Source organism: Epinephelus moara, chromosome 13 (genome assembly GCF_006386435.1).
Source record: "Epinephelus moara isolate mb chromosome 13, YSFRI_EMoa_1.0, whole genome shotgun sequence".
Taxonomy (NCBI): Eukaryota; Metazoa; Chordata; class Actinopteri; order Perciformes; family Serranidae; genus Epinephelus; species Epinephelus moara.
The window spans coordinates 9,989,317-10,016,044 of record NC_065518.1 but is presented as its reverse complement, the minus strand read 5'-3'; the positions used below and the strand labels follow the sequence as shown (position 1 = coordinate 10,016,044).

At 43.6% G+C, this 26,728-nt stretch overlaps 1 protein-coding gene across 12 annotated transcripts in view; it reads right to left on the bottom strand.

Moving 5' to 3' along the window:
• Positions 1 to 23: 23 nt before the first annotated feature.
• The window catches only part of LOC126400353 (calcium/calmodulin-dependent protein kinase type II subunit gamma-like), a 61,277-nt gene continuing 34,572 nt past the window's right edge, over positions 24 to 26,728 (bottom strand). Inside the window, exons 13-23 of one of the 12 annotated variants that reach the window (XM_050061008.1) lie at positions 24,526 to 24,588; positions 20,403 to 20,443; positions 18,596 to 18,679; positions 14,695 to 14,739; positions 14,520 to 14,574; positions 14,236 to 14,310; positions 10,561 to 10,701; positions 5,483 to 5,558; positions 5,185 to 5,279; positions 3,397 to 3,633; positions 24 to 1,804 (exon numbers count right to left, since the gene is read on the bottom strand). In XM_050061008.1, coding sequence (XP_049916965.1) covers positions 3,401 to 3,633; positions 5,185 to 5,279; positions 5,483 to 5,558; positions 10,561 to 10,701; positions 14,236 to 14,310; positions 14,520 to 14,574; positions 14,695 to 14,739; positions 18,596 to 18,679; positions 20,403 to 20,443; positions 24,526 to 24,588 — 908 coding nt within the window. In that variant the 3' untranslated portion in view covers positions 24 to 1,804; positions 3,397 to 3,400. The remainder of the gene's footprint in view (positions 1,805 to 3,396; positions 3,634 to 5,184; positions 5,280 to 5,482; positions 5,559 to 10,560; positions 10,702 to 14,235; positions 14,311 to 14,519; positions 14,575 to 14,694; positions 14,740 to 18,595; positions 18,680 to 20,402; positions 20,444 to 24,525; positions 24,589 to 26,728) is intronic. The other 11 variants (XM_050061010.1, XM_050061014.1, XM_050061012.1 and 8 more) reach the window with 11 other exon arrangements.

Here is a 26,728-nt window from a genome sequence, read left to right as displayed (position 1 = left end):
AAAAAAAAAAAAGAAAGAGGGGGGGGGGGGGGGGGGTTTGGTGGTACACGAAGGAGGAAGAGGAAGGTGGGGGAGGAGGGGGAGGTTTAAGATACGACTGTCGCGGATGGATGGAGACAATTAAGCAGCACAGCAAGGGTGGCACCGTGGTCACACAGCAGTGGTGCAGATATGTTACAAAGCCTTAACACACCACCAGGCGTGTGTGTGTGTGTGTGTGTGTGTGCATATGATATGAAGAGACGGCTCACAGCATTGTGGGATCAAGAGTTAAGGACACAATGATGAAGGTCTTCATGTTTAAAAACTCTCGTTGGGGCAAAGAGGTCAAACTTTTTTTTTTTCATTTTCTTTTATTCCCCGCCTCTAAAAACAGTCTTACGGCCACGGGACTAGAGCTGGTAGCCCACATGAGTGTTCATGTTTGTCGCGAGAGCTACCAATATTTTAAGGAAGTATTTTAAGGAGGATAATTAAAGCAAACTGAAGGAAAAAACTAGATCGGGGGGTCACAGAGTTCATGGGGTGGTTCCCAGATGCACAGGATGAGTGTCTCTTAGATACATGTACATATATTACACTTTTCTACATATATCTATACATACACTGTATTTACACAGTGATTATAAACAAACCAGGCCCTTGCAGAAAGCAGAGAAAAGGAGAGGGAGGGTTAAAAGAGGGAATGGTTTAAGAGAGAGATAAAAAGGTTGAGGGAGGGACGAATGAGGGAGAGGCGGCAGGCAAACATGCAAAACGCAGACGCCTTTCCCGGCGCGCTCTCTCCCTCCACTGCATACAGACAACAGAACACGCGCAGGTTAAACTTGCACAATAAAATCCCTCTTATTTAAAAAAACAAAACAAAAAAACTCAGCTGCTTTAAAAAAAAAAAAAAAAAGGAGCCTTGAATATAGGATCAGTCAGACGACAAAAAAAAAAAAAGGCTCCGGTTATTCACAGGAACGCAAAGAGGAACAGGACGCTAAAAACACAACAGAAACACAACTCAAACGCCCCCACCCACTCCCTCCCACCCCGATCCCACAACAACACGGTTTTCCGTTCGGTCGGAAAAACAAGCACACAAACGAAAACACATAAACACATAAAAAGCCTAAAGTTCTACACTTTGGTGCTTCATGTTTTTGATATCAAGTTTCTCTCGTCGTCAAGTTCTCTGACTGAGCCGACTTGATGTTTCCCCCCCTCTAGAAGTCAGACGGGGAAAATCTCCCTACATCTTTACATCAACGTCCGGGTAACGAGCACAACACGTTCTACCCGGTAATCCCTAGAATGCCAAAAAAATGTGTCCAAAATCTCAGCTGCTAACCTCACACTCCCTTCTGTTCCTCCCTTATTAGATAGTGAATATAAATGCTTGGTTGGGTTTTGGTGGTTTCTGGTACATCTAGTCATAATTTACACAGCATATTCATAACTCATACTCATAAACTGTCACAAGTTCAACTGTAAATCCTCTCCTCACGCAGGACGTCTCATCTCGCGCGGGCAGAAAAAAGATGGCTGCCATGGGGAGGGATAGAGGGCAAAGACTCGCCCTCCAATCAGGCGCCAGATGCATGCATCATCCCATGGGGGCGGTGTCTTGTGTTCAGCCGGCCCCCAGCAGGTCAAAGGAGGGACAGGATTGGTTGGTATCGTGGAGAGGGATGCGATCTCGCCCGGCCGGGCTCCTGGCACTAGCCAATCCACGCAGAGGACGCGCCTCTTAAACACGCTCGCTGAAAAAAACTGCCCCCCAAAACACACACTCCAGTAGACTGGAGGCTCAGGACCGCTGTGGGAGCGAGACAGAGGAGGAAACAGGAGATCGCAAGGTTTCCAAACTAAAATCAGAGGTCTAGTGGGTAGGATTCAGTGGCATCATTCAGTGGAACTGAAACTTCTCCTGTGTGCCAAGTGTGTAGGAGAACTATGGTGGCCGACGCAAAAACTCAAATGGCCCTATTTAGAGCCAGTGTTTGGTTTGGCCAATCTAGGCCACTGTAGAACAACATGGCGGACTCCATGGAGGAGGACCCGCTCCCTATGTAGACATTAACGGCTCTCGTTTTCAGGTGATTATAAACTAATAAAACATAGTTATGAATATCGTATACGATGCCCCTAAATCCTGCACACTGGACCTTTACAGTATGTATCATGATGTAGCTGTTGAAGTTACGGCAGATGTTACTGGTGCTTTGACTTAAAGCCACTAAGTGTAGAACTTTTATGTGATTGTAGCATCTTTCTAACTGTCGGTGAAGATTCTCAGTCATTCAGGTCACGGTAATCATAAGTGCTTTATCGTAGGCTACTGGACTTGCTTGCGTTTCTTGAAGATGTTTCCCCTCTCATCCAAGAGGCTTCTTCAGTTCTAACGGACTGGTGCAACTCTGTGTGGGTGTGAACCCTTACAGAGTCGTTGAGGTCACATGTGAGTCGTTGACCCACCTGGCCATCATGTGTGTCGTTGGGGTTAGATGGGACCAGATGTGTGTGGATGTGAAGTTGTCTGGGGAGGGATCCCAGGACTGCATTGTAGATAGTGGTAAGTTGTGTCGTAGGCCACCTCCTCTGTTTAACCATGGTCGTTCCGATTTGATGTAGTTGGCCTCTTTCAAACCATCCGTCTTCTCTGACCAAAACGAGGTCACTGCTGTCCTTGAAGGTCGAACGACAGCAATGTCTTCAAGAGGAAGCTTCTTGGATGAGAGGCGAAACATCTTCAAGAAACACAAGCAAGTCCTGCTGATACATGTCACGTGGAACTTGAGTACACTAGCACAAGTTCTGCTCGCAAACTTTTAGCTGTACGCTGTTAGCAACATATGTTGAGGGTGGCTTTGGCTCAGGAGGGAGAGCAGGTCGTCTTTTAATTACAAGGTTTGTGGTTTGATCCCCGGCTCCTCCTGTCTGCATGAATTGTCCTTGAGGAGGACACTAAACCCCGAGTTGCTGCAGTTTGGGCGAGCCAGTGCTTTGCATCGATGCATGAATGTGTGTGTGGATGGGTGAATAAGTGCAAACTGTAAAGCACTTTGTCTGGTAGGGTAGAGAGTCACTATATAAATTTACCATTGGTTAACACTGCGACAAGGAAAAAACAAACCATATTTTGTATTTTTAGTTTTAAAATATGTGAGATACTTCTACGTTTTATAGCCTGTTGTAATGTGTCATGTGGAAACGTTTTTCCCCTCACTGTACCAAACTCGCACCGAATCGTGACTGAACTGGGGTATGAACCCAACTGTGACTTCTGGTAACCATTACACCCCAGAACAGAAGGTCAGATTTGTGTCTTCTCTGATACGAACACTGAGTTCTCCTCGTAGTGGCTTTAAATCATCTCCCTTTGTGTGTAACTGTGTGTGAGGCGAGTACCTGATCACTGTAGTGGTGCAGCAGGCGCTCCTGAGCAGTGGAAGTGAACGTTGAGCCACTTGCCATCGCGACGATGCCACACCCTGGTCTCCTCTGATTGGCTGGAGCGAGGGCGGCCCGTGGTGTCCACAAACTGTGTGAGCCGGATGTAGGCGATGCACGCAGCATCCTCACCGATCAGGTGCACGTGTGGGTTGAGCAGAGTGGTGTGGACGGGCTTGCTGTTCTTGCTCAGCACTGGATCACATAAACAGAGACGGACCGAAACGTTTATCCAGGAATGCAACAGACGGACCAGTGTTGTTAACCGACGTTTGTTTTTTCTTATTTTCTGTATGTTGAGTGTCCCTGGGTTAAAGATTCTTTAATCCTAATTTAAATTAAACGTATTTAATTAATGTTGTTTATTTCAAAAGATTGGTATCACCAATAATAGCTGCTGGAGCTAACAGAGAGAAACATAATCACAACTATTATGTTTTTGCTTGATTTTAAAAACTGATACAGTACAAGCAGAAAAACTCATGAAGGGAAGCTACTGCACGTCATCTGAGAAGTGAAGCACTAGAATTTGAAACAACCATCGACTGCTTTGAAGGACAACAGTGGATAAAGTAGAAAAACAACAAGTATACTTAAAATAAACTTAAATTTTCAGTCGCTGGCAGTAGAGCTGAAACAATCAGCGGGGAGGTAGACCTAATGTTGGCAGGTATGAGGAGTCAGAACGGCTTTTTGTTTTTGTAGTGGCATGACATGGCTTAATAGAGACAGTTTCAAACACAAGTACACAAATCAGCTTCACTATAACTCGCAGCATTCACAGACAAACACTTGTCTTTATCTGGACACATTTTCCCCACAAATACAACATGCTAACGTTATTAGCACAAGCCTATGGCATTTTACATTGTATAATTTAGCCTAGCAGCTAGAGGACTTTTCCTCTTCTCATGTAAAGCCAGGGACAACAGCGACATTTAACAAAGGTAATGTTACAAAATTCGGCTCCATTACAACTCACAAGGTTCACTGACAAAACAATTGTCTTATACTAAACACGTTTTCCAAACAAATATAACATGCTAACGTTATTAGCACAAGCCTATGGCATTTTACATTGTATAAATTAGCTTAGCAGAAATAGACAGGAGGTCTGTGTCGCCACGACGTTACATTTCTGGGGAGGTGCACGTCAGGCCACGGCGTAGGGTACGGCGTTGGCTCTATGTCGACGCAGAGCCTACGGCATAGGTACGGCATCAATTCAACGCAGAAGTATATATTCCACCTCAAAGCACTGTTTGAGGTGAAAATGCAAAACAAATCTAGGCTATAGGTTCATGTCTGTACAGGTTCTAGGAGCACTATAGTGAATGTGTCTGGTGGAAACACAGCTACTGATATAATGATAACTCGCTGGCGATGAGCACTTTTTGCGTTTTTTCGTAGACTGTTGAACCAAAAGGTGCGAATGAAATGGGACATCTGTGGAACTATAATGTGCTGGCCAAGGCTCGCAGTGTTCCAGCATTTTTTTAATTAACCTCTATTTAGACAGGTCTCATTGAGACATGCAGTCTTATCTCAAGAAGGACCTGATTAAAACGTACCTACAGGTGATATTTGGTAGCTGCAGAGTAACTTTTGGTGGCCACGGGCCATGGTTAATGTCAAACCCTGCTTTGAGGTGACCCTCAGCTGATCAGAGTCAAAGCTTCACCTGGCTGCTGTTCTGGGCAGATTAAAACAAACGGCTACATTTTGTGTGTTCAAGAGGAGACTCACAGTTTTCAAAGTAGAACTTGTGAAAGTCCATGCCCTCCACCAGGTTCCCCAGGGCCTCGGGTTCAAAAGAAGTGAGTCCAGGATCGCAAATCCTCCTGAGAAAAAGAAACAAGCAAGGAACAGAGACGGGTGAGAAAGTAGGAGTGGGTGAAAAGACATGAGACAAACTTGAGAAAACAAAGAGCAAAAATGAAGGCGACTCTGATGAATACTGATGGAACATTACATAAATTTTCCCTGTTGCAGAAAGCACTGATTCATCGGCTGCTTTTCATTACACACATGCAGTTGTACTCACGTGTAGGCATCGAAATCTCCATTGTTGATCGCTTCAATAAGCTGCTCCGTTATCTTGATGATCTCCTGTTTACGAGCTACAGACAGAACAAGAGGGAGAGAGACACGGACAGATGGTAAATGGTGAGAAGCCAGTGAGGAGGTGAGACAACAATTAACTATGTGCTGGTTTTGGCTTGACGACATTTTCTCTCATCACTTCCAGCTCCTGCCTTCCCTTCAGGCTCTCCTCGTCTGTGGCTACAGCTCCACGCTCCTCTTTAACCTCATCACTCGGTCCGGAGCGGCTTCCTAACTGCTGCTCGACCTCATCACTGTCTGTCGCTCTGCTTCTGACCTTCTGTGTGACTCAAACACTGACTAAACACTGCTCTCTGCTGTGTGAGCACACACTGCCACCAAAACAAAAACAAAACAAAAAATCTGCTTGTAAACAACACAGGCTTAGTTTGACAAAGAAATCTCAACTCAAGGACCTCTGACTATTTTTTTCTGGAGCTTTTAAACACATCTATTGTCATGTGACCAAAGTTTTATACATAATAACAACTTCCAAGCTCAACTATAAACTAACGTTTGCAACTTTTAACTTTCAAAATGTTAATTTTCTAACGAACAAAAACGCTCAAAAACTGACTTTTATTTATCTACATTTTGTACAATTTATTCTATATTTACAGCTGCCTCTGACCAGGTTCACTAATAAATAAATGAACAAATAAAACTAATAGAGAAAATATTTCTCCCACATTACTGTCTCCTACCAGACAAAGCCATAGTCCTGCAAAATGACCCTGAAATGTACGGTTTACCAGTATTAGTGGACAGTATTCCCATGCCTGACTACTTTTCCCACACATTACACACACAATTTAAAACAGCAAAGAAACCACATGAAAAGTTTCAACACTACATTAACTGTCCCTTCTACAAAAGCCACTTTAAAAAGAATAAGACTGGTGATATCGTACGTTTTCCTTCCTGTTAACAAATCAAATCAAATGACCAAAACCAACATGAACTGATCGGACTAACGAGTATTCCTTTGTAACATACATCTTCTTTATTGTTCAAAAAACACACCAATGAATGTGGGCGCTGTAGATTACTTTGACTCAATCCCACATTCACCCGCCTGCAGCCTTAAACGGACGGGACACCCCAAAATCAAAGATAACATATTTGTCCTCTTACCTGTAGCGCCACTAATTAATCTAGATTGTTCTGGAGTGAGTTGCCGAGTGTTGGAGATATCTGCCGCAGAGAAGTCCAGCAATGTCTCTTTACAGAAATCATGACCCAGTTACTCAAGATAATCCTCAGACCTTGTTGTGAGCAGTTTCATGTAGGAACTATTTTCTTTCTCCTAAACTACACCTGCTAACTGTATGACTGCACAGAAGGAAGTGTGCATCTACTCATGGACCAGAGACTTGTGCTCATGACAGCATGAAATACAACTAGTAAAAAAAACGAACACTTGCTGCGCCTTTTTATTGTTGCCAGGCAACCACCCCATCACCTACTGACATTCCTGTGTATTCTGTGTACTGTTTATTTATTTAATTTGACAGTAATTAGTATCTAGTTCCTAAAATGTTGAGGCAGAGGGTACTTGCTGTTAACCTGGCATTGCCAGACCCAATTCGCAAAACCCGAATGGGTCTGGACACAAAGTGTACATTTCCTCTATTCCCGAGGGGCGGTATCAACAGCTGTCACTCAAAGTGCCCCTTCACGCAATTGGAAAGACGGAAAACCAATCCAAGTAAAAGCAACGTGTGACGTAGGCTAGCACAACGCTACTGTAAACAGACCAGCAAGCTGCAGCGGAGATGAGCTGTGATGATGTCTGGGAAAGAGTGTTGCTGTCTTTGCGGATTTCCTCCTCACTGTGGACTCCGAGTTGCATGGCTGTGATTCCCAGCTTGGTCGCCTCCCTGACCTGCTCCTCCATGAGAGCAACTAGCGGAGAAACAACAATAGCCACTGGGTTTTCACTGAGTCCCATCTTTTTCCCGATCAACGGAGCCAGTTGGTAAATTAAACTGTTACCAAACCCTGTAGGAAGGACGGCAAACACATCCTTTTTTTCAATGAAAGCTTTCAGTGCAGCTGTTTGTTCTGCTTTTAAAGAAATTGTACATTCCAGTTCGTTCAACACATTTACCATCGCAGTTTCAAAATCCTTAGCCATGTTGGTTGTTTACGAAATGCATTCACTCCGCTCCTTGTCCCTCCTATTCTGATGACGTGATTTCAAATAACCCGCCCCAAAGTAATAAACGGTTGTGATAGCTTTAACCGATGCCAGAATGCGCCTTTATGATTGCATGGCCAGACTGATCTGCGGAGCGAAATAGAATATGAGCTTGTGAGATTAGGATGGTTTCACCAGGCTAACTTGCTGTAGCTCTGATTGAGGGTGAGAGGCTGTCAGTAAATAGTTTGTTGGGCACAGGGAAACAGAGATCTGTGTGGGTACATGAGACCCTAAAAAAGAGGGTGGATCATGGGGAGTACCACCAGTTGGTCCAGGAGCTTCTCCTCCATGATGGATGTTTCCAGGCATATTTTAAGATGACTCAGGGGCAGTTAGACAACCTGCTGTCTATCATCAGGCCGTACAGCTCTGGGTATCTAGCAACTGCTACCACCAGTTTCTCCTCCATTGTTTACCAACTGTAAACTTGGTGTTGTGACCACCACAGAAGCCTCTCAAATCATCTGATTGGACAGTTGGGAAAAGGAGGAGATGACGTGAGGCCTTTTTCCTGCTCTGAGTTGAAGTCTTTTCAATTCAAGGAGGTAGAGCAGAAACGCAAGGCACATCGCAACGCAAAAAACAGCTTCATTCTCATTAAAAATAATTACAAAAAGTGCCTCCAGCTGCTAAACGCATCCTGTGTGATCAGGGCCTATTCGTGTTGTCCATGGTTGAGCCGTAAAGTTAGCTAGCTCAGTGGTGCTAGGTGAGCTAGCAGTAGATGCACGCTTCCTTCTACGGTTGGCAGGTGTAGTTTGGTATAAAGCAAATAGTTGCTACATGAACCTGCCTCACAACAAAGTCTCTGGATTACCTTCATTAACCGGGTCATGATGTCTGGAAAGAGACATTACAGATCAAGTTTTTCACCACAAGCTGAGTGTCATCTAGTTCCATTATATTCTCTATAATCTAGACTGATAAACAGCACTACAGTAAAGAGGATAAATATATATAACTGATTTTCTGGCGTACTGTCTCCTTAAATAGACAGTTAGGTGACAAATATTTATTAATCCGCAGCTGAAAATAGTCCCCCAAAAATCCTCAGTTTATTACTACTTAAGAATCGTTGTCTGAAAAACTACAGTGCCCAGCTGTTGGACATTATTTTGCTTTTTCATGTATCTGTGACTCACATTTAAAGATTTACATCATCACTGTTGTGTCATATCACAAACAGAGTAGGGAAGTCAAAAAGTATTGAGGAACCATCTTAAACATTGTTGGTTTTGGTCTTTGATGGAACCATGAGAATACACTGAAGGACACCAGTCTTATTCTTCAACAAGTCATCTGAAGTCAAGTGATAATGCTTATTTTGAAGCCAGTATAAACGTCCTCTTTCAAGACCTGAACATGTATCTAACCAACAGATGCTGATCTGATACATGTGGAGTTACTCGCCTTGTTTCAAGTCTTAAAACAGGAGAAAGTGGACAAGGAAGACGTAACACGTTCTGTGAGATTGTTCAGATTCAAAGGGATAATTCAGATTTTTTTGTAGTGGGGTTGTATGAGGTGCTTACCCACAGTCAGGGTATTACCTACTGAGATGCTGGTCGGCATGCTCCAAGTTCGGAGGAGTACATGGACACGGAAGCTAAACAATGTACTGCTGTGGACGGGGTTGGATTCACCAAATCACACAATAAGGACGCATTCACACTGGTGCTATTTGGTCCGCTTTAAACAAACCCAGGTCCGCTTCCACGGATAGTTCGGTTCGTTTGGAGTGATGTGAACGCTCATTCGAACTCTGGTGCGGACCAAACGAGCGAACCCTGGTCCGCTTGAAAACTGGGGGACTCGGTTCACTTGCAAGTGAACCCTGGTGCGGTTCGCTTACAGTGGGAAATGCAAATGGACTATCCAGCGAACCAAAGGGAGGAAGTGACGTAGAGCACAGTGCATTTTGGGTAGGAAAAAAACTAAGCCAACAGCACGCACCGGGAGAAGCAGAGGTAAAAATATAGAAAGTTGGAAAATGTCTCATGGGCAGACGTGGAGCTGTGAGGACGTGCTGGCGCTTATTGATACATGGTCAGAGGACTATATATCGCGGTAGCTGGCTGCCGGCTGAAGGGGATGAATTTCTGTTTTCGCTCCTGGCCAATCAATGAGCCGGGTTTTCTTCTTCCTCATGCTTTTTTCCTCTTGGTCAATGGTCGTTTCGGGCAGTACCGGCCCCAAACAAGCAGATGTTGTAACTGCGTGATGTTGTCCAGGCAGTTTGGTCCGCTTTAAAAAGTGCAGTGTGAAAGTGAACCGAACCAAATGACGGTGTGAAATTTGAAATTTGACTGTTTCTGTCAATGGAGTCTGGCTTTAAAGAGCGCATAGATAAGTTTCACTTTCAGTTCAGTTCCCCTGTGGGAAAGGGCTGTCTGTTGGTAGGGTAAAGCATTGAAAATAGTTTTAATGTGGCGTACACTTAAAATGATATTGATTTTTTCAGTTGGCTAAAACATGTTTTGCTGCCGCCCCCCGTCAGTAGTACATTACTTAGCTTCCGTGGCGGTACTCCTGCCTGCTTCTCCAAACTGGGGGCATGCTGACTGCCATCTTCTGTAGGTAACACACTGACTATGGATAAGTACCTCATACAACCCGACTTCAAAAAAATCCAAACTATCGTTAACACCTGACTAAATGACTTGTTATGATGTACTTGAGCTGCAGGCTGTTTCCCTCATTCCTGAAAAAGTTGCCATTTAAGAAATGCAAGTTGTTTTTTTTTGCCCGTGCAACCACTACAGGTGAGTAGACAGCAAGGAAAGCTGAGGTCAGTTAGTCAAGACTGTGTTTCTTACTCTGCTTAGTGTTGCTTATAGCAGCGACAGTGTTGCTCCCTAGTGGAGCGGCAGGCATGGAGGACTGTGAGAGCTCAGAGTCAGGGCAGGAGCTGTTGCCCGTGCTGTTCCATGCCATGCGCTTTACGTCATGCGGCGGAACTGAAACACACAACGGATGGTCAACAAACACAAAAACACATGGATGGATGACAAGATGACAAAAAAAACGTACATGTGATCTCCCGCACACATAACATGCGCACACACACACACACACACACAGATCATGCAGTTAAGTGACAAAACTGAACAAGACACAAAGCTGACGTAGGTTAGTGCTCAGTAAAATTAGTGATGAGTAAACACTGAGAGTTAGTGTGGGTTTATGACAGGCATGCAGATGGGTAACACGAGGACAGGATGGCAGCTAGAAGCGGGATCAGTACAGCTCTGGCTGTGATGCTGTGTGACGTGGAAGTCGTTTAACTGCCTGCTCTGCTCACATCAACTTCACTCTTAATGCTGGTATACATTAACAAAGCCTCGTCTGATGAGCTGCAGCGCCCAGCGGAGACAAAGAGAGAGGATCGAAGCCATTGTTTGTTATTAGCTCATGTTATGCCTGTGGGGGAACTTAGCATGTTCAGGAAGGACGGTGGGAGTGGAGGAAGGACACAGGAGAGGAGTAAAGAGGAGGAGGAGAGATCAGACTGTCCTTTTAGTGCAGGTGTGTCTGACGAGAGCAGGAGGTCAAGAGACGAGCGGAGAGATTAGAGTAAAGAGGTGAGATAACAACGCAGAGAAGAATGGTGTATTAGACAGACATGGAGAATAAATTAGAAAGGAGATTAAAGGACATAACAGAGAATAGAGCATCAGAGCAGGAGGAGGAATGAAGGAGAAAATGTGAGGACAAGGAGGAACCTGATGGTGTGCGTGGTTCCAGTAAAGTCAGACAGGCAGCGGGACGAGCCTGTCAGACTGGGAGGCTGGTTTAGGACACACAGCTGCAAAGTAAGCAAGGTTTCCTCCAGCTGGAGCCGTCACATTAGGAGGACAGGGGGATAGATGCAGTGATCACCAAGAAAAACACACACACACACGCACTCACACACACACAGATTTCAGGGTTCCCACAGTGGCGCTGATGAAAAATTCCTCGACTTTTGTTCATGACTTTCTATAATTAGGTCAAAGTGCCTGTGCGACCTATAAAATTAGTCCCTGCTGATTTTATTTCAAAAGTTAGTTCCGAGCACGGTGAAGTTAAGTCTAGGTGGTGAGGAAGTTCAAGTGCTCTTAAGAAGAGAGCACACAATGTACTACAGTATTAATGGATATACACAGCAGGAAATGACCGTCTGCAATCAGTGTGTAAAACAAGTTGTAAAATGCAGTCTGGTAATGCACCCCTGCTCAAGGAATGTTCCAGTTTATTACAATTTGGGTCTTGTTTTTGTAGTTGGCCTGTTGGTTTTGATAACAGTGTACTCACAGTAGCTGAAGATCAAAGAATGTGACTGATCCAAATTCTGTGTTTTCACCATCAGTTACGTTCATTAAGGCGAGCTGCCGGTTCAGATTTTGGTGCAACATTTGTCCCTGGCCTCCTTTTACGGTACAATCATCTCTATAAACAAAAGTCTGCGCATGTTTGTAGAATCTACAGGCGACAGGACAAGATTTCGGTAATGGAACAAGTTTCCGTTTTTGGTCCTTTTGTACCCTGATCCCCAAATTCCACCAGATGCGTGTTGGTTGCGTCTGCACTCCGGAACGGCAGCGGAGCCGATACGTTTCAATTCTAGTCACTGTGTGTGCTTCCACCGGCTGCGGCTGTGCTGCATTCCGGCTCCGTCTCAGCTGCGGTGCTCCAGAGCCCTCCACAAGAGATACGCAGGACTTCTATTTTTGCTGGACGCCGGAGCACAACGCAGCAATTCAGCACAGAGCAGATCGTGCGGGGCAGGAAGTCGTGCACAGAAACAAAATAAAACATCCGGTTAATTTTCAAAATAAAATACACAGTGTTCACGGCGGATCATATTTCCCTGCACTACACCTTGAAAACGTCATAATGGGCGGAGGCAGGCCTGAAGTCAACCGGTCAGAGGTTTTCAGACGTCATTTCACCCCGTTGACACCGTGGACGAGGAGATGTTAATCATGGAGGTGCAACGAGATGTCTTCCTACTACTCCTCTGGTTTTGTGGTTCTGTTTATAGAAACTACATCTGGTTATATCGCACAATTATGCGTGAATTCGCGAGATCTCGTGGGTCCTCGTGACTCCCGCTGTCCGGCGGAGCTGCACCGCTCCGCACAGCAAACGCAGTCAGTGGGTGTTGACAGAGCACGCAGCGGATTACCAGCGCTGCCGTTCCGCAACGGACACACATCCAGTGGAATTCCAGTGTGAGTAGTACTGACCTATCACGTTTAAATGGCGACGCATTAAATTCGCTTTTTGTTTTCTAATTTATCTGCATTCATGTGCAGATACCTGTTCATCAAGATCAGCCGAAATGATCAGCACACAGAAGAAGAAGTCTTGGCTCAGCCCGAAATATTGGCCCTCGCCGTGAGAGGCTTTATCGTCGTCAGATGATAGTTGATGGGTTCTGACACTGACCATGCAATGACTTGTACACAATGATTCTCTTCCAAATAAGTTTGGCTGATATTGGTCCTGTACTTCAAATGTGGTTAACTAATCCATGCTAACATGATGCTGTCATGCTAAAATGATCCTGTTAATTCTCATCCTGCTTAATTTGGTTAAACATTATGTTTTCTAATTCCATCAGTCTTTTAACACAAACTACATTTACATGCAGTCCACATTTTCACATGTGCACATGCTTTTCATTTCTTCTGGATTATCATTGTAAGGCAGCAATACTCGTGCAGCCCCTGAGCCCAAGATAAATTTCCCTACGGGCACAATAAAGTATCGTATCATATCGTATCGTATCGTACATATAGTGCCCTGGGTGAGTCTCAATAGAGCTGAATAGAGCTTTAACACTTCACAGTGTAAATCAATGCAACCTCCGTGAGCTGTTTCTTGCGGTCACCGGCTGCTCAGAGGTAACGATAACTAGCTCTCTTCCTGCCGATTTCAACACGGATTTGTTGTTGTTGTTTTCATGTTCCTTCTCTCCACATACACTCCTCTCTGTCGTGCAGTGGTAGCGAGCACCAGAGAGCTTTGTCGTTTTGACATAATAATGATGCAACGTGTTTCGGGTTGACGTGACATCAGATTACTCACCCATCTCCCCCAGAGAGCAGGTAAAGTGTAACGAGCGGGGGAGGGGGCAATTTTATTACAAAATGAATTCCAAGTTGTAATAAACTGAAACTATACTTAAACTACATAAATCAACTCAAAATCCCACTATCAATCTGTATAAATTTCTACAATGTTCCCCAAGTTTCCTGTAACAATTTCCTGGAGTATATAAAATTAAAATACATCACAAAAAAATCAACAATAATCCATAAATACCAAAACCAGTGGGAACCCTCAAAAAAAGCTTGGTGGATCAGAGTGAGGGGGCTCAAAGATGTAAGGCTGCCAGTGACTACAAAAAGCCAGGGTGGGAGTGGGGGGTGTGTGTGTGGGGGGAGGGGTGTTAGGTCCTTGCCAGTGGCGACCGTACAGCTTGTGGTCGCCATGGATAAACTTACTGGCAGGTGAGCTTTGAGGTGAGGGCAGAAGTGGGGGCATCTCCTCTGTGGCGCTGCTCTGCGCCGAACTGTCCGCTAGAACACACACACAAAACGCAGCCAGACATACGATAAATACATACATACACATGCCGCGGGCAGACAGTCGAGAGTGTGAGAGACGCGTGTCGCATCTCAGCACACCTGCCAGCCACTACAGTCAAATACACACACTTCACTAGATGGGAGACAGAGAAAGAGAGAGTGGATAAGAACAGGAAAAGGGGAATAAAACATCTGAGTACCTTTCCTACCTTTCATTTCCTCCTCGTCGTTGGTGGCGTTGCTCTCCGTTGATCCCTGGAGTGCAGAGAGACGAACACAGAGATACTGAAATTAACACAGCCAGCTTTAAAAGGTCCAACAGGCCTGAGAGCGGAGCGGCTGGGTGATGCTTTCAGACAGACACACACATCTCACCTTGACTCCATCAGGAGGGTTGTGCACCACTGTGCTTTGAGATTCCTGCGATGCAGAACGGGATAGTTAGTCCAACACATCAGAATCCTGAACCAGTGCCTCTCAACTGGGTTCAAACTGGGCCCATAGTCTAACTCAGTCATGGGGTCGTAACATAACACTACACCTCCTCTTATAGTAGTTGGTATGACTCTAAAACTGTCAAGAGCACTCACGACTAAGAGATGATTCAAAACTATCATTTAGGGCTGCAACTAATCTACCAATTATTTTAGTGGGGACCTCATGTGATTTAGAAATGACCCCCCACGACTGCGTTTCATGTGGCGTTGCACAAAATAAGCAAAGTCTGCATTTTACAAAGATTTACTGACATTATCCTCTATGTGTGCGCACTGCGCAGTAAATTGTAACTCAGAAACACTGCGCAGCACTACTTGCTCTTCTGATGAATTTGAGCTGACTTTTTTTCTCCATGCTGTGTAGCGAGAAGAGCCTCCTGTACCCAAAACGCTGTCAAAAACTTTCACTTATACTTGCTAACACAGCGCCTGTAATTCTCGTCCAGGAAAGAGGCAGAAAAGTGCGGAGAAGACAGAAAATAAAACCTGAAATCACCGAGATGCTGGTTAGCACGGCACTGATATTATTATGCGACCTCTGTGTTTGGCAATTGTGTTTTGGTAATTTGTGGTGGAATCTTTACTTGACAAATTACAAACATGGCAGATTCACACAGGAGTAAGATCACAGGAAACCTCTGTGAATATTATAAATTACCAATACTAATGGGGTAATACTAATCCCATGCAAATAGGGCTTAACTGATAATTAGTTTGGTTTATATAATAGCAAAAATAATGACAAATACTCATCAGAATTGCCCAAAATCTGAGTTAACATATTTGAATAGCTTCTTTAATCTGACCGATTCACATTCGAGAAGCTCATTCATTTTTTGAATATTTGCTTTTTTTTTTTGCTTTTTTTTTTATAAAGATGGTTGCAGATTAATTTTCTGCTGACTCACTTTCACAGAAATTGCATTGTCATGGTATCATACTTGGCTTTAATATCACAAACTTCTCTGAGCTAAATTCTAAAAATTATGAAGAAAATGAAATTAAAAGCTAAGAAAATAGTTTACAGTTTTACATGTGAAAAGTTTTATCTTGGGCTTCAACAAATACATACTTCAATCATCAATTAATCTTATGTTTTTCACAATAAATCACTTGGTTTACAAAAATCCAGAAAAACAGTGCAAATTCACTTTTTTTGTAACAATTCCAGTTTCCTCAAGTCCTAAGTGACGTCTTCAAATGTCTTGTTTTCTTGATATTCAGTTTGAAATTACACAAAAATAAAGGAGAAGCAGCAAATCCTCACGAGAGAGATGCTGCAACCAGAGAATGGATGGGATGAATTCCTTGATTAATCTGAGTTAAACAGTTAATCGATAATAAGAGTAGTCGCTGATAAATGTTTAAGTGTATTGACTTATCAATTCATTGCTTCAGCCCTGGTGTTACCTGATGTCATACATAAAAGTGGAACACAGATATCTGGATGTAACATCAATAATCAATAGTGTATATGTGATTTTACATAACAAAAATCGACTGTAAAAATATTCTAATTGATACTCTGATATTGATTCCAGTCATATCATCGCCCAGGCCAAACTGGGATCCTGCACCACCAGTTGAGAAGCACTACCTTACCACACCACACAGTGTTATTATGTAACCAAACTGGTACAAGATGTAATACGCAGTGCATGCTAGTAAAGCGTCTTAAAATCACCACATGCTAACGCTGCATGAAAGCACGATGATAATAGTTTGGCAGTATGGTAAGGATGTCATTGGGGACGTTAATGGTAGCAAGATGGGTTAGATTCAGAGAGATGGTCGGATGTTAGGGTTGATGGTTGCAAGGCGGTGTTGGCTTTAGTGAGAAAGTTGAGGGAGAGCTGGTTATGCATGGGAGAAAAGTGAATAACACAGAGGCCATTAAAGGATGAGACGACATTATTCTTAGATATCAGCTAAACCAGGACTCTATAGTTCTCTGTGCTGACACTTCAGAGGCATATAATCATGGTAAAGGGACAGTTCATCCCCAAATCAAACATTTATATTTTATTCCTCTTACCTGTAGTGCTGTTTATCAGTCTAGATTGTTTTGGTGTGAGTTGCTGAGTGTTGGAGATATCGGCCGTAGAGATGTCTGCCTTCTTTTGAATATAATGGAACTAGATGGCACTCCGCTTGTGGTGCTCAAAGCGGAAAAAAATACATTTGTAGTAGACTGGAAGTTTCCTAATCTTCCAACTACTTCCATGTGGTTAGAGGGTTTTGTGTCTTTTTCTAAAACTGGAGAAAATCGACTTTTCTATAGTGACAGTTTCTCAGTTGTAGGCCTCCATTATCTATGAAAACATGCATATCTATGAAAAAATACAAAAGTACAGAAGATCTATACAACCAGCACCGTTTCAAGATGGCCACCTGAGATTAGTGTCACCAATTCAGTATCTGTTCCTGAGCTATGGCGTTGAATAATGGCCAGAAAAGTTTTGTATCTTTTTAGAACATTATGATGTCACAGTGAAATTGACATTTGACCTTTTGGATATAAAATATCATCACTTCATCATTTTATCCTATTAGACATTTGAGTGAAAATCTGTCATAGTTTTGGTCACACATGGCCTTGACCTTTGACCCTCGACCACCACATTCTTGTCAGTTTATTCTTGAGTCCCAGTGGACGTTTGTGCCAAATTTGAGGGCATTCCCTCAAGGTGTTTGAGAGACTGCATTCACAAGAATGAGAGACGAGGTCACAGTGACCTTGACCTTAGACGTTTGACCACCAAAATCTAATCAGTTCATGGTTGAGTCCAAGTGGATGTTTGTGTCAAATTTGAAGAAATTCCCGCGAGACATTCTTGAGATATTGTGGTGAAGAGAATGGGACAGACAAGGTCACAGTGACTATGACCTTTGACGTATGCCCACCACAATCCCATCAGTTCATCACTGAGTCTAAGTGGACGTTTGAGTCAAATTTGAAGAAATTCTCTCGAGACGTTTAGACATTATGTTCACGAGAATGAACATCTGGATGGGTGTGATTATACAATTCTTTGATAAATTGATTAATTAAAAAATAATAATAAACAATGCTACAAAAATAAATTTTGGTTCATTTGGACTAAGTGGAGATGTGTTGTCCATCTTAATATACAGTCTAAGGTGTGATTTGGCAGACAGAAAATAGTTCCTGCATGAAACTGCTCACAACAAGGACTGTGGATTATCTTGATCATAATTTCTGGAAACAGACTCTGCTGATGAGTTTTTCAAATGTGGTTTTTGGCATTTTGAGCACCACAAGAGAGTGCGATCTAGTTCTATTATATTTGAGAGAAGGCAGACATCTCTACGGCTGATATCTCCAACACTCAGCAACTCACACCAAAACTATCTAGATTAATAAACAGCACTACAGGTAAGAGAGGAAAATATATACATTTTTGATTTTGCAGTGAACTGTCCCTTTAAGTTCATGCTCCTTAAAGGTCTAAAAGGTGCACATGTGCAGCCTGAGATTTAAGAAATGATGAGCATTTTTAATCATTTCCAAAAAGTTTGACAGAATTGTAATTCAGAAACATATGTGCACCTTGGGGAGTGAAATGGAGGATGGGTACTGCTGGGACAGGGGATGTTACGGTGCAACACCTCCTGGCTGGTAGATGAAGGATGACAAGCAGCGACTATGACGATGGAGGGTGAGGCACAACGGGCTACTATGCAACTACTGGGGGGGGAGGGGAGGGGAGGGCGGGGGGTTAAGAGGCGGGAACCGACACAGCGGCGGCCTACTGTACCATCTGGGCGTTGGTTGCCATGTTGGTGTCTTTCAGGGCATTGATGGCGCTCACTATACTGTTCTTACTGTTGTTGGTAGAAGGCTGGGATGAGAACGCAAACACTCAAAGTGAACACACACGTTACACACACACACTCACACAGATGCATTAGAATTATACGCCTTTTAGGGAATGGGGCTAATGTTGGTGGAGGCTCCCAGGCTGTTGAGAGCTAACAGGGTAAATGAGAGGGTGAGTGCCACAGAATGGCCTCTAGATCATCCTTTTAACTGCCTCACTAACTCTCTATGCCTCCGCCACTTAACTGCACAGAGAGACCCCTGGGGCAGGGGAGAAAGAGAGGGAGGCAGGAGGCAGGAGGCAGGAGGAGGAGGAGGAGGAGAGGGGGGAGAGAGATGCTTAATAGCAGCAGAGAATGATGGAGACTGCTCGGAAGAGAGAGCAGCAAACCTTTGACTGAGACCGACTAAAGGTGAAAGAATAAAACCAATACAGAAAATAATTAAACTAAACAATGCGACTGGAAGAAAGCAGTTAAACAGAATTTCTCAAACTCTAAAAACAGGCCACAGAGCGTTGAGAAACCCTGTTGTGTAGGAATATCTCCTAAAGAAACAAACGGGAAATTTGAGGCAAAAAATGGGAAAACCTTGAAAAAAATATAAAGACAGTTTCTCAGTTGTAGACCTCCATTATCAGTGAAAACATGGATACAGAGTACAGAAGATCTATACAACCAGCATCATTTAAAGATGGCCACCCGAGATTAGTGTCACCAATTCAGTATCTGTCCCCGAGTTATGGCGTTGAATTATGGCCAAAAAAGTTAGTTATGGTCACACATGACCTTGACCTTTGACCCTCGACCACCACATTCTCCTCAGTTTATTCTTGAGTTCCAGTGGACATTTGTGCCAAATTTGAGGCCATTCCCTCAAGGTATTTGAGATATTGCGTTCACAAGAATGAGACAGACAAGGTCACAGTGACTTTGACCTTTGACGTACGACCACCAAAATCTAATCAGTTCATTGCTGAATCCAAGTGGACGTTTGTGCCAAATTAGAAAAAAAAAATCCCTCAGAGTGTTCTTGAGATATTGCGTTCACGAGAATAGGACAGACGAGGTCACAGTGACCTTGACCCTTTGACGTATGACAACCAAAATCTAATCAGTTCATTGTTGAGTCCAAGTGGACGTTTGTGTCAAATTTGAAGAAATTCCCTTAAGACGTTTTTGAGATATTGTGTTCATGAAAATGGGATGGATGAGGTCACAGTGATGTTGACCCCTGACATATGCCCACCAAAATCTTATCAGTTCATCCTTGAATCCAAGTGAACGTTTGTGTCAAATTTTAAGAATTTTAAGAATTCTCTCAAGACGTTCTTGAGACATTGTGTTCACAAGAATGGGATGGACAACCCAAAAACACAATGTACCACCTGCTGAGAGGCATAAAAATCAGTTACAAAGAGCCTCCAAATATTGGGGGGGGGGGGGCAACAGGAATTTGGGGGTCTAAAAACAGGCCGCAGGAGGTTAAGAAACCCTGAGGTGTGCCATAATCCCCTACAGAAATAGAGAGCAAATCTGAAAAACTGTGAAAACCTTGAAAAAAATACCATTACTGTGATGAAAGAGATATTCCTCGAACAAAACATGAGGAGGAGAAAGTGAGCTTGAGAGTCACTGAGGTACGGAAAAGGAACAGAAGGCAGAAAGGGGGTCAGCTATCAGAGTAGAGACAGGACACCATGTAGTAGAACAAAAGAGGGCAGAGAGGTGACGAGACAACCTTACCTTAGCAGAATCTGACTTCTTGTTGAGTAAACTTTTGCATGCTGCAAAAAAAGAAAAGAAGAGGATAGAAAGGGAGAGAAACAGGTACAAGTTTTACTGTTGACCACAGCCAATCCACACAGCTCTTTTTCAGCTTTTTAAAGAAATCCGCAACTTGAGCAAAAAACCTGCATCTACAATTTGTCCTATCTATGAAACCCCCAATACCTGAGCTTTTATGACAAAGTCTAAATGTTGCCAAAGAATAACATGCATTTAATGGATTTCTTGGGCTTTTTTTCCCCCTCCTTGGCTGTACGAGTTGCTACACTCTGCAAAACCCATTCGCATCATAATCCATTCATTGCCATCTGGGGAAAAAAAGAGAAACCTGAGAGCAAAGTAAACTTCCTAAATCCATTTCCTGTTTGTAAGACCCCAGCAGATCTACAAAGAGAGTGATGGTCAGACTCAAACGGCCGCCAGGACTGACGGCGATGAGCTGGGTTAATGTAAATCATTGATTTCCTATAAGGCCCCAGTCACTTTTCCTCTCAAAGCTCTCAACTGTCTGTTGCTTCCCCTTTTTCCTGTTTTTTTTTTCCACTGACACACATAGGTTCCAAAAAAATCTTATCTTGTGTTTCTTACCTTCCAAAAAGAAATGGGAGAGGGAAGAGGGGGGAGTAGAGGGTTGAAAGAGAGGGCTTAGTATTTCAATACAAGACAGTGGAGATAAGGGGCACAGCATTTACAGCAGCAAACAATATCAAGTGACAACTCATGCTCCTTAATCTTGGCTGTTGCGTCGAGATGCAGCTTCTATCTTGGCCTGGCCATGCAGCATCCAAAGGGAAAAAAAATATAAAAAAGAAATGTTTTCATTCCTTAATCAAAGAGAGGAGAGCTGGTTGTTTAGAGCACAAACATCTGCTCTACATTCGGCTAAATCTTCTACCAAACAGCCATCGGGGTGCTAATTGTGACAGCATGGGACCACCACATTCACATGCTCTCTAAATCTGTCCTTCCCTTCCTGCTCCTCGAGAGAAGTCAAGATGACCCGCAGCAGGAGGGCTGCACCGCTCGAATCACACAGATACAGCTGGTATTTATAGAAACGCCCACAAAACGTCACATCCCTTTAAGCCAAGGGGGAAAACTGGCTTTTGCACGTCAAAAGTAGCTAAGTGACTAACTAATGGGAACAACATCTTTTCAATTTGGGCCAGTATTGAGTGACAGCTGTGACCAGGCAGCCCTGAAATCTCTATCGTCAAACCCACCAGTATTCAAGGTCGTCTGAAACCTAAAAACTTACAAAAACTGTCTTAGATAGACTTCCCACTGTTCCAACAATCATCAACTCTGGTTTGGCGGAAATAAATCCATCAGTCACCCAGTTAGATGTGGAAATACGCTGGCTCTATACATACTTAAATTACTGTTTTTTTTAAATGAAGTCTGGTGAGTTTGGTGATGGTGATTTCAGGGCCGTCTCTGGTTAAACAAAAAGGATCTAAACCTTCATCCAAAGTGTCAGATTGTTTAGCCACTGGTAAAAAAAAAGTTGTGAGTCTCTACAGACCTGTAGTTGTTGAGGCTGCAAATCTTTGCATGGTAACGTTACAGCACATGTTCAAAACATGTTAAGGGTGCTGGGTAACATTAGCGTTGCTATACTGTCGTGAAACGTTCACAAAATCCTCTAAAATATGCTTGTCTATTACATCACAGCGTTTATGATATTATGGTAAGTCTAATAAATCATATCTATAGTGACATAATAGTGTCTTCTATTTGAGTTTAAAAACGTGTTTTCCCAGCATTTACAAGCTGGAGGAAAGGACTGTTCACCACTTCGGCGATCATGCCCCCTTACTATGACTTGACAGCAAATGAATCTTTACCAGGTGTCTGATGCTCAAAAAGTTGAAAATATTTGAACTTTTCAGCATCTACGCGCGTCTAAAAACATGCATCTACAAAAACGCATGTCTAAAAAGACGCTGGAAAAACGCCCGTCTAAAAAGACGCTTGAACGCCGGTCAGACGCGCCGTATCATAGGAAAACAATGGTTTTACTGGCGTCGCGTTTCAAGCGTTTCATCTCGGTGTGATTGTTCCCTGTACGTCTGTATAACTGTTGAGGACACCTCGGACTGCAAACAAAATCAATTATGACTCTTTCTATTATGATTTTTTTTATCCATTGAGGTTTTAAATTTGGAAAACTTTCCTGAAACCAAGAAAAGCGTTTTAAGGATGTTAAGTCTATGAGTGGAGCAGGGGTCAGCAGGAGAAACACCGATGCGCATATTCAGTGGGCCACATAATGCTGAAGGAAACCCGGGAGCTAGAAACTTTTTTTGGCATTTGCACCAGGTCAGCAACTCCACCCATCCTTCACGTTCGGTATCTATTATTACTGAAAACCTATGATCTATACTGGCTCGATGATGAACAGGTAAGGGCGGATTAGAGAGCGTGTGAATGTTGTATCTCCCGGGAATATTTTACAGGATATAAACCACACAGGACACCCACATGCGAAAGGCTGCAAGGCAAACGCCTTTCTAGAAACATACAAAAATGCTTCAAAACGCTCACTTTTGACACACTTTGCTATAATGTCATTAAATAGGAGGAACATCATGAGCAAACTGCCAAGCCTTGCTTCAGCCAAACTATGCAGAGATGTGCAAGGAAGCTGTTTTTTTTTTTATTTTTTGTTTTTTTTTATAAAAAGCCAGAATTTTGCAGTGATGAGTGACATCATCAGAGGATCAAAAGCCAAGTAAATAAAAAATAAACGATTGAAAAGGAGGAGAGCTGAGGAGCCCAATCTGCAGTGATGATGTCACACACGAGATTCACGAAAACTTACAAAACAGGCAACTTGGTCCAGGCTCAGCGAGGAAGCCCGCATTCAGAGGGCTCTAGCTGACAATCAAACCACCACAAACACCCCGAATCTCAGCGCACCAATCACACATTCCAGGAGTTTCTGCACTGAGGTCATCTACCTTTCACAGTTTACCTTTTATCCTACCTACACACAAATCCTAGTTACCTATAGAGAGATCTACGTACATTGTGGAGCAAAGTAGATTTTCTCATCTGAAAAAGGTGACAGAAAATCCATTCTGCTCCACACTGTCTGTTTCTAAAGTACTCATCCATGGAGCCACCATCGGAATCGCCGACCTTCACCACCCGTCCCCACTCGGCAAGATGAGAGCTGAGTCTGATTTTAGTACTTCCGAAACAAAACGAATCCATCCAGTAAGGTATGGAAAATGTCACTGACAAACGTGGTGGCAGATTTGCAGCCACGTTGGCTTGTGGCATTCCTTCTAGGAGGCACAGTCTTTTTTTTAAAAGTACTAAAACAGACCTCAGGAGGGGGAGATGAGACGTGGGATGCCTTTAACCTCGAGGGATCAGGAAAGCTGCACAGCGGTGATGGTTTCAACAGTTGGCTCCAGCAGCAGAAGCAAAGGCAGCACTCCCATCCTCCGTCTCATTCTAAACGTCTCCCCCAGCTCCTCTACATCCACCTTTTCCCTCCCCACCACACCAGACCCAGGTTCGACGATGGCAGCACGCCAACCCAGCTCTTGCCGGCCCCCTGCAGTGTCAGTTCCCGGCCCCAGAAATACATGCCCCTCCTCATCCCCTGCCCCGGTCCGCCCTGTGCCCATCCTCGCAGCCCCGGCTGGTGGATAGCACAGGGGCGTTCGGGGTCAGCAGGAAGTCAGGATGGAGCTTGGAAGAAGTGACGACGTAACTAATTTGGGAGATGAAATGGGGGGTTATAAGGTCGGGGCTGAGTGGTGGTGAGGTGTAAATGTAAAAAGCACTTTGGGGTGCAGGTTGAATCGATTACCATTAAGTGATACTGATGTGCATGATTGTGTGCATAAAATGTGATGTCTTCGCATTACAGCAAAGACAACAGAAGAGCCTAAATCAATAAAAATGTGTGAGTAATACATGCATGTGTGTGAATGTTGATGAGGATGCTGGCAGAGGATGCATGCAGGAGTTTGAGGGGTGGTAATGGGGTCCCACCCTGAACTATGACCCAAAGGAGTGAGCTGTGTGTGGAGAGGAAGTGGATGGGCGTGTCTCTGGGACGTACCTTCCTGAGCCAGTGAGGCCGTGGAGGAGGCGGCAGCAGCAGAGTTGGTATGCTGCCGGCCCACTATTGGACAGAAATGCTACAGTTGGGAGGGGCTATACAAATTAGGCAGGTCTATCTCACGCTGTTCAATCGTGGGCCTAGAAGGCTACAGGATGTGCTGGCTGCAGCCCAGACACATCAAAAGTAGGGCTGCACGATATATCGTTAATGCACTGACATCGAATGTGCGCAGTAGTGGCATCACAGGACGGAGCAATGCCAGGTCAGGCTAATGAACTCAAACACATCATGCTACAACTTTTTTGCTGCTCGATACAAAAGAAAACTCAGCTCTCATTTCACATGACTAATGTTACCTGCCCTTGAAGACACATTACGTGAGCACGTGACATAGTCTGGCGGCATTTGTTATGGGAAGTGAGACTCTCCTGGGTGTTTTAGTCGTCTAAACGATTAAACGTCCGCCCCCTCGCAAGTCGGCACCAGAAATATTAGTCAGTTAAACCAATTAGTGTTTTATTCATGTGCAAGGCCGCTTAACTGTCATGCAGCCGCCCACCACTAGTGGGTGCTACGAGTTTTCCGCAGAACCGAAAACAAAACAAGTCTGGCATTCTTCTTCTTCTGTTTTCTGGCGGTTGGCAACCAGCTTGTAAATGCATTACCGCCTTCATAACTGTTTCCATCCCCCGTTTTGCGAATCAACATTTTTTCGAATCAACCAAAACCCGGCTCAAGCAAGCGTATTTTAGTTTGTGCGAATCAGGTGATTTTAATTCGAATTTTGGCGCTTCCATCATAATTTCCCGATGCGATACTTCTAGATGCGCATCTAAACAGGCTGATGGAAACATGGCTACTGTGATCTTGCCCGGTCTGAGAAGATAACGCAATGACCTCACAAGATATGCTTCCACTTTAAGCTTCAGGAAGTTAATGGAACATGTTGAGCCTGAAGACACCGTGCCAGGACTGTGAGTGTTTTATAAGTGTTTTCCTTTTTTTAGACTTGTCAACTAGTCATTAAAATTTTCGTTTATTCACCAAGGAATTTGTCGCCAGGAACATCCCTTGTAGAAAAGTACCATGACTGCGCCAGTAAGTGCCAAAGACGCAGTGAAACACATGCTTATCCAAAGCTACATGAGTCAGCAGTTCGTGTCCAGATAACGTTACTAGCTAACGTTAGTTTATTTTATCTACTATTTTCAACCTGTTAGGTCAACCGTTCCCAGAGGTCTGGTGAAACGCTGTTAAAAATATGGGTTGTGGCTAAAAAAGTTGTCACAGCACACTGTAATTGTATCCAACTCGAGGCATGTGATGCTTTTATGCTAACGTTTGACATAAGTTGACTGTGCTCCTCCAGATTGAAGACGAAGGCTTTGGATCAACATCTGCCGCTGTTTCTCAGCGAGTTTTATTCATTTTTTTTAACTTTTCCCCTTTATGTCCTACTATTTTTGGGATTTAAAGTGGCCTTAGCTTTTTTTTTTTTCCCCAAAGTTAATCGATTGGAACAGCCGTAAACACCACAAATCCCAGGCATTAGTTCAGTGCTGTTAGTCTTTATCTCCAGTTACCCTCCATTTGGACAGCGCACCAATGTATGATGTCATATCTAAAGAAGCTCTAAATATAAATATCTCAGAAAAAGATAATATCGCAATGTCAGTTTTTTTTTTTTCAATATTGCACAGCCCTAATCACAAGGTTTGATAGAAATGGGCTAAAGCTAAGACATGCACCCCGGTGGTTTTCTAGGCCCAGGGTTGAAATCATTAGCCATCGACTGACCAATTACTTAAAGGCTGAGAACACAGCTTCAGCGGAAACAAGTCCCTCTCAGCAGACTGAGGTAAAAAAACACAGAATCTTAGCAGTCACCTTGCCCCAAACATTAAAAATCTCAAAAAGTCTTCCCTCTCTCAAACATTCAAACGCTCCCCGGGCAGCAGAAAAGAGGGACACACACAAACACACACACACGCGCGCACACACACACACACACATACACACAGAGGGAGAGATACATTAGCATGAACAAGGATGTAACTGACGCACACATATAATGACATACATCAGGATGCATGACAATCATTAACAATACACTGTTTCTGCCATGACTCCTAGGAACTTCATGTTTCAAATCAGTTTTAATGTTGTAAGCAAGTAAACTCCTGTGCACACACAAAGACAT